This window comes from Salminus brasiliensis, chromosome 16, assembly GCF_030463535.1.
Source record: "Salminus brasiliensis chromosome 16, fSalBra1.hap2, whole genome shotgun sequence".
In the NCBI taxonomy this organism is placed as follows: Eukaryota; Metazoa; Chordata; class Actinopteri; order Characiformes; family Bryconidae; genus Salminus; species Salminus brasiliensis.
In genome coordinates this window covers 16,050,592-16,065,133 of record NC_132893.1, presented here as the reverse complement: position 1 = coordinate 16,065,133, position 14,542 = coordinate 16,050,592, and the positions used below count along the sequence as shown (strand labels likewise).

The window sequence follows — 14,542 nt, the reverse complement described above, 5'->3', positions numbered from 1 at the left end:
CAAATCATTGGTGTGGTTTGTGCATCTTACAGAGTCTGGACTGAAAGAAGACCCCCTTTGGCAGGAAATTGCAGGCTGCATGTAGTATCTAAAGTCTGAGTTCTTGAAGTTGTACTTCACTTCACCTTCCCTTGCAGAAGACCTCAGTTTTGAGATATTAAATTGTCTTGCACATCTTGTTTAGGTGCCTGATGCACCACAGTTGGCAACAAGTGTGCACAGTATTGCACAGTGGAATGATGCACCAAATTCTCGAGTCATTATTATCATACAAACAGTTCTTCTGGGTTGTTTTCTTGGTCTTCCAGATCTCATCTTGACCTCCACAGTTCCCATGAACATTTTGCACAAAGTGAATATATATATATATATATATATATATATATATATATATATATATATATATATTCTTAGTATATTCTTAGATATATATTTTTCACGAATTGAAAACAATCAAAGGGCTTAGTCACAGTACGTTACACTCGCTTCTCTGAAGCTCCGCCTTTCTTTCATATGCCTTTCGTCATGTTTTATTCGGCGTCTCTCCGCGGCCATGGTAACATCAGTGCCACACGAGCTGTGGATAAAACGGATTACGGAATCTATCTAAGGTAATACATTTAGCGTAATTCGGCTCTATAATAGCATACACCTTTAAATTAGATTTTTATATGTTCAGAGGATCCTAAATCAAATTAAAACATCGTTTTTTTGTTACCATGTGAATCTATGCTCATTTCGGTGGCCTTAAGTCGAGGGCGTATTTCACAAGTGCCTGATGGGAATTGATGTCCCAGTAACTAAACCAAAGGCTAAACTGTCGACTCGGGCTTCATTGCTTGAACTACAAATCCCATGTCAACTTTCAGTAACGATTCAGTTTATTTTGTAAATGTTGTTTGATTTCAGACATCATTTTCAGCTGAACACCTGATATTTATTTGCATGTCCACAGAATATTTGTTTGTAAATATTGGTACAGAAGATTGATGTCATATTACAGTTATTTTAATTGAACTTAGATACGGCTTAGCTGTTTGTATCTGTATTCAGTAGCGCTAGTCCACTTAGAGTTAGCTAGTCAGCGCTGAATTCTCTTACTCATGAATCCTAACGTACGCTCATATGGCCTAATAAATGTATTTTTGTTGTTTTACTTTATTAGAACGTTTTGACTTATATGGCGTATCTTCAGAGAGCAACATCAACAAAATCACTTGCAATCAAGCAACTCCAAGCCCTCAGACCGGATCGTCCCGAGCAAAGTCTTCTTTAAACCTTTTCTGCATGATGAATTTGACCGAGATTTGTGACAATGCTAAGAAGGGAAGGGAATATGCATTGCTGGGGAACTACGACTCGTCCATGGTGTACTACCAGGGTGTTCTACAGCAGATCCACAAGCATTGTCAGTCTCTTAGAGATCCTGCACTGAAAGTCAAGTGGCAGCAGGTGAGACTTAGTAAAGTACACAGTTAAACCCCCCAGTTTGTGTATCAACCCATTATGAAAGATAGAAGTTCAATGAAATTGAATACAAGGACAGTTCAAACCATGCAGTGTGTAATTCATTTGAATTAAGAATTTGAGGCAACCATCATACCTTTATCTGGTGAATGCAGGTTCGACAGGAACTGGAGGAGGAGTATGAGCAGGTCAGAAGTATCGTAAACACTCTGGAGAGTTTCAAGATGGATAAGCCTGTTGACTTTCCCAATCCCCAACCAGAAGAATGCCCTAGGGACCCTGCTGTGTGGCCACCCCCTACACCTGCAGAACACAGGTATAGCTGGCCATCTTTTATATGAATCCCTACTGGTGAGCCGCCACTGTGGAAATAAATATGGATCCACACACAGTTGTTGGAACCAGTAATGTTTTCTGCATAAACACAGATGAGCACAGTACTTCGCAGCAGGTCTGTGTGTCATTCCATTCAGATTTGTTTTGTTTTTTTGGGATATAGGGTGTAGACAAATAATTTAATGATAGATGATATATGAAGCAGTAAACCTTACCTGAGGTTTAATCTAAACTAATTTAAAATACAGAATTACAAACCACCATTTACAATTGTACCAAACAAAATAAAGAAATACTAATATCTACATTACTACTGTAGTGTAAATCAGGATTTTCTAAACAGCATTTTTTATGTATAGGCCTTCAAAATGTATTCAGTCAGAAGGTATTCAATTCTTTTGGATTATAAATGACACACAACTAATTGTTGCAGCCACTATATGTGTTGCAAACCAGTAACAGTTAATTATTTATCGGCCAATCTTAAAAAAAAGATTGGCTGATAAAGAGAAAACTGTGGAGGCGCTTCGAAGGAAGATTTTGAAGTAAGTTTCGGTAAATATTTCTGTTCTAGAGGCCAGTCTCTCTCTCTTTTTTTTTATTTTTATTTTTTTATTTATTTTTTTTTTAGACTGTATCAGATTTTCCTCCTGAATTTGGCAATATTAGGTGGAGTCAGTTCTTCCATTTACCTATGTAGTGTGTCCTGTGCCACTGACTGATACACAACCCCTATGTATAATAGATCCATAATAGATTTGTTAGACTGTGATCAAAACGAATCCCTACTATCCCGTTAGTATTGCACAATATAGGAAGAGACTATTTTGTTTTCTAACTAGCAGTAGAAACCAGCACCAGTCGCACAAACAAACACGTAAGTGTTTGTTTTTATCAGAGAACCTTTGGCAACATAAGCCCACAGTATGATCAATCAACCCTTGTTCTCTTCATAAAATTCTGCACCCTTTTTCTTTCTCCAAAATACCTAGAATCAGAATCAGATTTATTGGCCAAATATGTTCACACACACAAGGAATTTGTTCAGGCTGTTAGTGCTCTCTCTAGTGTTAACAATATACAGCTACTCTACATATAATTTACAGACAATACACAATAAGCAACACTATACAGATTAAATATTGTGCAACCACAGCAGTGTAAACATGAAATGAGTAATGGTGCAGTAATGCAGTAACTGTAAGATAAGAATAATAATAGTTTATCAGTAATATCCATGCCCTCTAGCTGATGATGATCATCTGTTGATGGTGAAGGTGTTGGCCTGACTGTGATTCATTGTGACCACAGTTTGTTTTAGCTTCATCAATCCACATGACTTGTTTTCGGAATGCATCAAACCTGTGGAGATGTTCCCTTGGCGCTATCATTTGTGGTGAGGACATTAGAAAGATTCTTTTTTTTCTGAAGACTCTTCTATTAAGGTCATATTTATGAAGGGGTCGCTGCACATTAGAACATTACATCTCCACGCCAGAGTCTGCTAAATCTTCCTAAAGCTTTTAAAGTCAAGCGGGGTATGATTTGCCTTTCTACCAACTAGACCTTCACCATTTCTGCTAACTGCAATTTCCTAATTACAGTTTAAACTGAAAAAATAGCTGCCTGAAAATGTTTTGCCTAACAGGGAGATCTTAGAGCTCAGATTTCATGGGGTGCCCAAACGTTTGCATGGCGGTCCTTTCCTTTTTTTCGCTCTAACATTGTAGAAAACATTAATACTTGGTGCAGCTGGTAATGTTCTGCAAATGCTGTATGGATAAATTACTAACAATGCGTTTTTGATACAAGTAATCTGTGAATTAAACCTACTTACAAAATACAAATTTCTTCTGATTCTCAGAGCACCTGCACAGGTGAAGAGGCCAAACACTGGTGTGAAGCCACAGAGGAAGGACTCCCCTGGGATGCAGCACCGTGGGCCAGGAGGGAAGGGTCAACCCAATGCGAAATCAGACAGACCTGGTGCCCGCGATGCCCGCACTGCAAAAGCTAAAGAAGACAAAGTCAGTAACAATGCAAAAAATAAGCTAACACTCTAAATTCTGTTAAGGGACATATGTCACAGCCATATATGGTATATACATACAATCTGCGTTAGCTGCTATTTGCATCAGTGTGTCTGTGCATGATCAACATACGCATGCATCTCCCAAAATTAAAGAAAAAGTAAAAAAAATAGCTCATTTATACACTCAATTCTTAGTCCTTTACCACAACTTACTGCGTGAGTGTGGCATAGCATGGAGCAATCAGCTCGTGGCACTGCTGAGATGTTATTGGAGCACTGGTTGCTTTGATAGAGGCTTTCAGCTTGTCTGTATTGCTGGGTGTTCCTCATCTTCCTCTTGACAACACCTCGTAGATTCTCTATGGGATTCAGGTCTGATAATTGGCTGGCCAATCAATCACAGTAAAATCATGGTCAGCAAAGCATTTGGTTGTGGTTTTGCCACCGAGTCCTGCTGGACGAGGAACTCTTCATCTCCATAAAGTCAGCATAATGCTCTAAAATCTCCTGGTAGACGACTGCCTTGCCATACGTAATACAAAAAAATATCTCACTTTATGTGTAATGTATATAAAATATGACAGTTTACTATATAGAATTATATTGTGAAATTTTTTTTTATCTACATGCACTAGTGTGTACATGTGCTGAACTATGATGAGATCTGATGATCAAATCAGCTGTAACTCTCAAATTACTCAACTAATCTGTTTTCATAAATTTTGTTTTGTTATAATCATCAGATATTTTTGTGTGCTGTTGTTTAGTTACAACTTGTTTACTTGTTAATGAATTAAAAGACCATCCAAAAACTACATGGACTGGCACAATTCTAGTTCAGCTGATAACAGGCATAAGAATTACCAATTGTCATTTTAATTTGTTACATATATATATATATATATATATATATATATTTACTAATAAATAGATCAGTAACTCGGTTGCACAGATTTCCAGAATATTTTGTGTTTTGCAGAGCAGGAAGGGTGCCCAAGAGGGTGCAGGGGATGGAGATCAGAAGAAATTTGATGGTACTGGTTACGACAGTGACTTGGTTGATGCACTGGAGAGAGACATTGTGTCAAGAAATCCCAACATTCACTGGTAACATGTGTATATATAATCTTCCACTAAAACAGCTAAATGGCGTGTTGATCTGTATTGCTCTGCAGCATTGGACTCTTGCAGAGTGAGTGACAGCTGTCAGTCAGTGTGGTGGTGAATGACTTAATGCTGGACTGTGACTCACACAAGCTGTTGTGTATCGTGATTCATGCAGGGACGATATAGCAGATCTGGAGGATGCCAAGAAGCTGCTGCGAGAGGCTGTGGTCCTGCCAATGTGGATGCCAGATTTCTTCAAGGGCATCCGGCGCCCATGGAAGGTTAATATGTTAGACCTTGCCAACAGGGCTCAATCATCCATATGTGACACTTGCATACTGACAAAAACAAACACATTATGTGCAGTTGTTTAACACCTTATTTATTTAACGTAACTAAAAACATGTTAGCCCTCAACCCATTATGCATTGTAGACCAACGGAAGTTGAAAAACTATGTAAACCTTAAATGTTTTAGTGATGTCAGTCTTTTTACTCTCTATAAAGTCTTCTGGAAAAAGTTTTCAGGAGAAGGGAAAAACCTTTTGAAGTCGTTTTGTACTATTTCTATTGATACATTCATTGTGAAATGTAAAGGACACCTGCCAGTTTCAAATGATGCCAAAAAATGGATTAAGGAAAAATAAATTACTGAAGAAGCTACATATATTTCAGTCCTCTTGATGGCGCTGTTCCATAATTCTAGCCTCTTGGTGAGTTTTGTGCTTTTAATGATTATTTTTATTATTAACATTATTATATTTCATAACACAGTTATAAAATATATCATTATACAATTATTATACAGTAGGAAAAAATAATAGAATTATAATATTATACAGTATTTTATTATTATTTTGAAATTATTATTGTTATTCTAAGTTTTTTTTCAAGCCTTTAAAATACAGAACCATTTTCGGAAATACCAACATTCATTAGCATAATAAAAATGGATGAATTAACCCACTAGCGCTATATACACCTCCCCTCCCGCCCCCTTTTGTAGGGTGAAAATTTTGGGTTAGTTCGATTTTTTGGGGGGGCTAGTGGGATCATTTTTGCTTCACTTTGTTTGTGTGTGTGTGTATAAATATGTATGTGTATGTGTGTGTGTGTATGTATATAAATATATATATATTTTACTGTTAATTTGGAGCCTACATTTAGTAATAAATATATTGATTTTCAATGTGTCTTTCTACGGTGTGTTAGGGTGTATTGATGGTGGGACCCCCAGGTACAGGCAAGACCATGCTGGCTAAAGCTGTAGCCACTGAGTGTGGCACCACTTTCTTCAATGTATCGTCGTCTACACTTACCTCAAAGTACAGAGGAGAGTCTGAGAAGCTTGTGCGGCTGCTCTTTGAAATGGTAATCCCATCCTTTGCTTACTCTCACAACTCCATCTATGTTCCATTCATCTTACATATGAATGGTGGTGTCAAAGCGAAAATGGATTTCTACAGTATTATCTAAGTATTATCATTTAAATAAAAAAATACAAAGTGATTGCATAAATATATGTACACCTTTGGCAGCAATCACAGTGCTGTGTCTGTGTGGATAGGTCTCAATCAGACTTGCACATCTGGACATTCATTCCCCTTTGCAAAACTGCTCAAGCTCTGTCTGGTTTCACAGAGAGTGGGTGTGAACATTCCTTTTCATGTCCAGTCTCACATTCTCTGTTGGTTTGAGGTCTGGACCTTGACTTGACAACTCCAAAATATTCACCTTGTTGTCTGTAAATCATTTCTGTGTGGGTAATTGATTTGGGAGATTTATTTTGCATCAAGACATAGTTCTCTTGCAGACTGACTCAGATTTTCGTCCAGGGTTTACCTATATTTTGCGACAGTCATTTTAACATCTACCTAAACAAGCCTTCCAGGACATGCTGCAAAATCGCAGCATAATGCTGCCACCACCACCATGCTTCACAGTGGGGGTGATGTATTTCTGGTGTGGTACAGTGTTTGTTGTCCGCCTAACATCTGTCTGTCACTTTAAAGAGGTATTTTTTAAGATATTTTACTTTAATATATACATATATATATATTATTATATAATAATATAATTATTATATTATTATTATATATATAATGACATTACTTTGTAGAAATCTATGAAATCTATAATAACCACCCTGAATAAGAGAGAATTCTTCCTTAATTATTATGAATTAATTGATTATTTCTTATCTTTTGGTATTTTTATTATGTTTGCTCAGATGTACGTATATCATACACTGATTCTCTATTTCAGTTGTGTTTGTCTCTTTTTAAGTTGATAACCACAGAAAAAAGTTGATATGCAGGATTGCAAAACACCATCAAGTGATTGAGTGGAGGATGGAGTTTAAAAGTGAGGATGTTCAGGTTTTGACGCAATCAAAAAATTTAAATTGAGAACCTGTGGCACTGTGATAGTAAATGGTAGTGTGGAAAAGAGGATAGCAGTGAACAGTACAGCGTTATAAAAATATGATTGGGTGGTGTGACGCAATCAACAAGGATATAGTAGAACCTACAAACTGCTGATGCTTATTTAGTTGATTTTAAGAATGTTTCGGTTTACAAATTAATACAAAAAAATCTTTTAAATTGTCTTTGTATTATTACTATTAATATTTCTGTTGTTCAGAATGGGTAAATCATCATAAGTGAATTGGTCCAGATTATCTTTTTGCATTTATGAAGCTGGATGCACTTAATAAGATATATTCCATTTTACTTTACACATTCATACATATTTGTATGCAACTCTCATTTGAATTTCTGGAAGTGGGAGTGACAGGATCAGTTTTCTCTTTTCTTTTTAGATACTGATCATAATATTCATCAGCACTGATAAAAAGTCTTCTGTGTTTTACAGGCTCGATTTTATGCCCCGACGACTATCTTTATTGATGAGATTGACTCTATTTGTGGCAGACGCGGCACATCAGATGAACACGAAGCGAGTCGCAGAGTGAAATCTGAGCTTCTGGTACAGATGGATGGTGAGCGGGAGAATGGCAAAAAGAGTTTTCAAATTAATAGGAATTTTAGCCATTTTGTGAGAAATTTAACTCCAGAATCCTTTATGCAGGTGTAGGGGGTGCATTAGAGAACGATGACCCTGCTAAAATGGTGATGGTCCTGGCTGCAACTAACTTTCCATGGGACATTGACGAAGCACTGAGGAGAAGGCTGGAAAAGAGGATCTATATTCCTCTGCCAACAGGTACCATCACCTGACTTAAAAGTTAAATTTTTTGATTTCCTTAAAAAATAATCTTTTTCATAGCCTTTTTCATTCTTTCACTCTAAGGAGGCCAATAATTGTGGGTGGCACTCTACTGCATACGAGCAGTCATAGCTCCTCCATTTCACCCACACAGACATCCTACTTAAACAAAGAGAACATTTGAGTGATCATGTGTAACCAGCTTCATTCACAAAACACTGCGTCAATAGCCTTGTGTTCTTATGAATGAATCATTTTCTCACTCAGGTGCTTTACTCATACTGAGGATGAAAAAAAATATATGACTGCTTCTTCCAACATTTTCATTAGAGATGCACAGCTTATGTTCTTTATATACAATTCTGCTTCCAATTTTTGATGAAGAAAAATAGAAGATAAGATAAGAGTCCTTTATTAGTCCCGCAGTGGGGAAATTCCCAAAGAACACCCCATTAAAAACCATCAGGGCAAGACATCCTAAAATCCTGATCTTTTTTTTGGTGTTCTCAGAAGGTAAACCTTCATTTATGCACTGATGTTTTTTTTTTAACAGCAAGGGTTTCCAATACTGTCCTTTAGATGCTGTACTTTGACATATACTGTGCTAAGAACTCATCTTAGCATGTCTCATGATAACATTTTAGATTTGTTGGAGACTTCTCTTTATTTGTACAATTTGTGTATGTGAAATTACTTTTTAATGTTTATCTGTTACATTTTCAAAATAACAAAGCTGTCAGCTAAGAGTCTTTCAATTTATATTCTGTGAAATGTATTATGCAGTGCTCTTTTTGTGGCCTGTTCACAGATTTTCAGTGATGTTTAGGGACTGTGAGGGCCATGGCAAAACTGTTAGCTTGCGTCTCTTGAGGTAGTCCATTGTGGATTATGAGACGTAGTAAAAAACTACACCATCACTCTTGACATTGAACCTTCCTACAGGTCCTTGGCAGTTAACAAGGGTTTTGATTTCTCTTTGGTTCATCTTTCCAGCATAGGAGTTTTGTTGTTGTTTTTTTTCTTTTTCAAATCTCACCTTGAGCACCACAGTTTCCCTTAAAAATGTTTGTTATAGCTTGCCACCTTGTGGGCATCAGCTTCTTTTGTTTCAGATCTTGCTACTGTAGATCGTGTTACAGCAGAGTGTAAGCTCATGGTTTGAAGGAATTTAATTCAACTGGCAGTTCCTAATTACTGGTGTAATATTTTCTGTTTTCGGCAAACATCTCCTCATGGTCTGTCCACTCTGTGTGTGTTAGCTTAGCTGATACAAAACTCTCTACAGTTTTTACTCCATTGTGTAGAATGCTGTTCTGTTTCTGTTTCATGGCTCTTTGGCTCTTTTGGAGTCATTGTACTTGAGAGACGGGCTTTCTGTGGTTGTTTTCAAATCTCATTGCCTGCACTAATTCAGCTCCGCTCCTCACATGAACAGTGAGAACCAGCCAGTCACGAGATAGACTTAGGTTCCTTTGAAGGCAGAATGCGTAGTATTTGTCTGGTGCTGTTTAAATACCTTTGAAAGTTGGCCTCTCCAGCTTAGCAAGTGAGAGAGATGGGACAAAAGTGGTCGAATGAGCTGATTAGTAAAGTAAAAGGATGAGCATTCGTGAGAACAAAGCAATATATCAGAGAAATAAAACCTTCTCTTTTGATGTTATGGTCAAGATGAGCTCTGAAAGACCAAGAAAACTCCTGAAGAGAGTGGCTCAGATGGTGGTCAGACAGAAATAGAACAAATAGAACTGCCACATGAGTGCCAAGAACCTGCAGGAAAATTGAGCTGAGTCAAGAGGGTTGGGGCAGTGCCCCCCCTTATCGTATCTTATTGCTTGCACAAATATTATCTTCATTATAAATCTAATAATTTATTACTACTTAAAATCAAAATTATAATCAGGTGCACCATGCCAGCTGCGAGTGATTATAACGTTGTTTGAGATGATTTTGGAGAAGGCTGTCTTATTTAAACCTCAGACATTTAGTTTGGTTTGCACTTGATTGTTAAAGTATCACCATGTCCCAAAGAGCTCTCTGAGGCCTTCAGAAAGACGGTTGCAGATACATTTGAGTCTGAGAAGGTTTTCAAAAACTTGTTTGGTCTCTTTCTGATGCCAGATGCTGTACTTTGAGGTCAACTGTGGCAAGAGCTACCTGTAGGTCCCGCAATGACATTTTAGGGTTGTGTAAATGAGCTGTTCCGCTGTCTACGGAAATCATTTTGAATTGTTCTGAGATCTTTTTAAATCTTCCATACATTTAAATGTTCCGTACATTTGGTTAAGTGTGAAAGCTGTTTTCGAGCCCAGAAGCAGTCCAGACAACATAAACCCGGCCCTCCTGAAATTGGTGGTCTGTGATTTGCTTTAAGCAGACTCTGGCGTGGTGCGGTGTGGGATTGCATGATTGGTTAATTAATGACTTCTTTTTCGTATCCCTAAAAAGTGGATTCAAACATTGTTCTCTGCCACTTGAGTGTTTGAATCCAAGGAAAATAATGAAAAGCGGTGAACAGATGAACCTATGCCTATGTGTGCAAAAAAGTGATGTTTGATCCATGGTTAAAATGGAAATAATTTATTTTTTTTTTTTAACTAAATTTTCCTCCCCAATTTTAGATTACCCTACCAATTACCCTACCCACTTGTTAGTACTCTCCCAGATTACGTGTAATGGGAGGGTGAGAACTGACGCATACCTCCTTCAACCTCCCCCTCTTTGTGAACTGCTGCCAGCGCAACATTGCCGGGCAACCAACACACTTGGAGGAAAGCTGTGGGTACCCAGCTCTGATGCATCAACTAGAAAATGCCCTTGTCGGCCCGTTTCGCACTGAAATTATGTGAAGTGAGAGTGAGCCATCTACCCACCCGGAGAGAGCAAGGCCAATTGTGCTCTCTTGGACTCCAGCTGCTAATGGCAGGCAGCATGGCCTGGGATTTGAACTCAAATGGAATTCCTCTGTGTCAAAGCAAAAAGTGATGTTAGATCCATGGTTAAAATGGAAATTATTTATTTCTTTTTAAACTGAATTTTCATCCCCAATTTTAGATAAGCAATTACACTTACAATTACACTTACACTTACAATTACACTTGTTAGTATTCTCCAAGATTGCGTGTAATGGAAGGGTGAGAACTGACACATACCTCCTCAAACAGAATTCCTCTGTGTCAAAGCAAACATAAGGGCTGCCCCAAACAAGCCCAGAATAGGCAATGGGTGTGGACTTATGTCTTAAGACAAGTGTAAAAACACCCTAAATGTCTGAGGTTTAAATAATTCCTCCAAACTTCTCTTTCTAACAGTGTTCTCATTTGCAGTTGTGGTGCTCCTGATTCTAATTCTTTAGGCATTTTAGTGAAAATAAAAATATGGAGGTTTCATGCCTATTTTCTCACAGGACTTGTTTAGTTATATTACCTCCATCTCTCAGTATTGTTATAATTTCAAGATCAAATGCTCATGGTGTTCTAATGTTATCACATGACTTTAGTGTGCTGCTCACAGAACTACAGAAAATTCAAAGCAATTACCAGTGTTTATTTATTTATTTATTTATTTGTTTGTTTATTTTGTCATCTTGGACCTAGTCTGTGCTAGTCCTGCAGTTTCGTGTTTTCATTGCTCTAGGGTACCAGATTTAGGTCATCAGCTATTTATTAAACTCTTAAGCTATTTATTTATTAACCCAATCAGGTGTGTTAAAGCAGGAAAAAAATGAAACTGTGTAGTTCAATGGAATTGGAACATCTATAGTAACTGAAACTGTGCTCTTCAGCAAAAGGGCGGGCGGAGCTGCTGAAGATCAGTCTGAGGGAGGTGGAAGTGGCATCTGATGTTGACCTGGCTGTCATCGCTGAAAAGATTGAGGGCTATTCCGGGGCCGACATCACTAACGTCTGCAGGTATGGTAAATGTCCAAAAGCTTTTATCTTCTGAAATCAGCAATAGGGACAACCTCTGGTCTTCTGGGATGGCTTCATAGTAGTGGTCATGTACTGATGTTGGATAATCAGTTCACAAACACAAAGGTATTGAGTAACACACAGCAGTTCTACTGCTCTATATTCCAATAAATTTTAGATTTGACCATTTTTTTTCAATCCTAGAACTATCCTTTAGTATTACAAGGATGGGCTGTCTTACTTCAGAATCAATACAAATACACTAATAATTGCAGCATAACTTTGCAGCATGCTCTGTAAGAAAGCTAAAGGAAAGCAATTCTGAGATTATTATAGATATTACTATATTTGCTTACCTGTTTATATACAATTGTTTCTCACTTGCACATCCACACCTGAAGCAGAAGGTATTTTAGCTATATTTAGGCGAGCCATCAACCACACACTGCACAGCTTGATTTAGGGCATGTCCGTGTGTCTTTGCTATCACAATGACGGGAAAAGTAACGTGCAGTAATCCAAGCAGCGTGGCGCTTGCCATTTCCTTTAAAAGCCAGGTTTGACTTTGGCAGATTGCTGTTTCAGTGGTGCAAAGCGGGGGTGTACGCGCGTTGGGCACACACCTGTGTTGACAATTCACTGCCAAGATAGCAATGAACGTCTGTCTGTTGACGTCTGCCTAGGTTGTTTTCAGTCAGTGGCGGACCTGTGTTTTCCGTTGCCAAGATAGCAATACGCCAGAAATTTACCACTTTAACACACTTCATTTCGAGACCACCGCGCCCATTGGCGTAGATATATTCGCAAGCATAGTTATAGCAATGAGCATCAAGGGTGTAAGATGGTCTGCAAAAGATTCATTGTTCATGATTCCAGGGTTATTTAATAACAGATATTTGTGTTTGTCTTTAAAGAGATGCATCAATGATGGCGATGAGACGGCGCATCCAGGGCCTGAGGCCGGAGGAGATCAGAGCACTCTCAAAGGATGAGCTGCAGATGCCTGTCACCATGGAGGACTTTGAGCTTGCTCTCAAAAAGATCTCCAAATCTGTCTCTGCTGCTGACCTGGAGAAATATGAGGCCTGGATGAATGAATTTGGCTCTGTTTAATAACGAGAGCTGGATTCGGCTGACCGGCATGAAGGAGAGCACAGGAAACCTCAGACATTTCTTGAGTGCAACTGTGAAGATCAATACTTGAAGGTTAAATATTTGTTTCATTCAGACATTAAAACATGGACATATGTAGTGAATTTCTGTGTCCAGCTAGGTTTAAATACTGGACCAAGGAGAACAGCTCTGCTGCTGGTTTTTGCACCTTTTTCCTCAACAATGCAGTGCTGCTGTAACACACTGGTGGCCCAGTGTGTTTGATTTCCTGGAAAACAGCTGGAAAGCTAGTTTCTATAATGTGTTATCTTAGTCTTTAAACCACTTAAATATAGAAAAGCTATAGAAACAGGTACGTTACACTTTATTCATTTTTGTAAAATGTTAAAGCACTGAGTCAGATACATGTGTGTTTTGTGCTTAGCTGAACTGTAAAGGTCTTAAATAAAGAGTTTACTTTTTACTTACTTTTTCATTGTTGATTTCAGAATTTTTTTTCAACATCTGCCAGCTACAGAAGAGTAACATAACATGTGGAGTGGAAACATCATGCCATTCATTCATACTCATGTCATCTTTGCTATACATCCAAAAATTCGTAGACACCTGCGTATCTAATGTGTCTTCAGCATTCAAGTGAATTAATATGACTGGTTGGTTACAGGTATTGGATGGAGCTCCATTACTTCATCAGTTCTATTGCTCCCCAGCTCAATGTTTTGTACCTCTTCTATCAACGCTTGACATTGAGGACTTAGTGACTTTAGGGCTATAGGCGTCTACAGCATCCCTTTCTACAGGCAATACTTTTCTGTGGAGATTATTCAAGCTGTGTGTGTGCACAGTTATTCATCCAGTGATCAATGCACCCAATGATTTCAGTTAGGCTCCGGACACACCAGGACACTGGCCAGGAAGAAGTGGATAAGAGATGGATGGATGAATGGATGTTGATCATGTAAGCCTGGAAATAATAAAAATATAGATGTGCCTGGTTTTCCGTCTCATCAATGATATCAGCTGAAGATTGTGTTATCATAGCTTTTATAGCAAATGTTATGTGTCAGCCATACAAAAGCAGTTGTGAAAGTCCAAACACAGGGTAGTTTGCTAGTAGAAGAGAGAAGTTTACTAGTATTTGGCCATCATGTATGGCAGCTGTCTGCTTCCTCAGCAGCAGTGACTCAGCCCACAAAAAGTGCAGGCAGAAGGAGGACGAGAGAGGGAGAGGATGACTCTTCGTCTTCGTGGGCTTCATGTGTGGGGGAGGGAGGCTTGTAGATTGTGCAGTAGTCACGCTTGTCTTCAGTGTGTAATATGTGTGTTACTCTATGCGTGTCCACATGCACGAC

The 14,542-nt window shown here is 38.3% G+C and overlaps 1 protein-coding gene across 1 annotated transcript; it reads left to right on the top strand.

Annotated features, from left to right (window-relative positions):
* The first annotated feature begins 526 nt into the window (after positions 1 to 526).
* katnal1 (katanin p60 subunit A-like 1) lies at positions 527 to 13,657 on the top strand. Its single transcript, XM_072659216.1, has 11 exons — positions 527 to 611; positions 1,166 to 1,452; positions 1,623 to 1,783; positions 3,668 to 3,830; positions 4,815 to 4,942; positions 5,118 to 5,223; positions 6,154 to 6,312; positions 7,816 to 7,942; positions 8,032 to 8,166; positions 11,951 to 12,077; positions 12,992 to 13,657. Exons 2-11 carry the CDS (start codon positions 1,288 to 1,290, stop codon positions 13,188 to 13,190), a joined length of 1,470 nt encoding a protein of 489 aa, XP_072515317.1. The 5' UTR covers positions 527 to 611; positions 1,166 to 1,287; the 3' UTR covers positions 13,191 to 13,657.
* Positions 13,658 to 14,542: the final 885 nt, after the last annotated feature.

What these genes read in the sequence shown, in the direction of transcription:
- katnal1 (XM_072659216.1), top strand. Translation starts at nt 1,288, where the DNA reads ATGATGAATTTGACCGAGATTTGTGACAATGCTAAGAAGGGAAGGGAA. An exon ending in CCTACACCTGCAGAACACAG is followed by an intron (nt 1,784 to 3,667) that starts GTATAGCTGGCC and finishes TCTGATTCTCAG; the next exon opens with AGCACCTGCACAGGTGAAGA. An exon ending in GCATCCGGCGCCCATGGAAG is followed by an intron (nt 5,224 to 6,153) that starts GTTAATATGTTA and finishes ACGGTGTGTTAG; the next exon opens with GGTGTATTGATGGTGGGACC.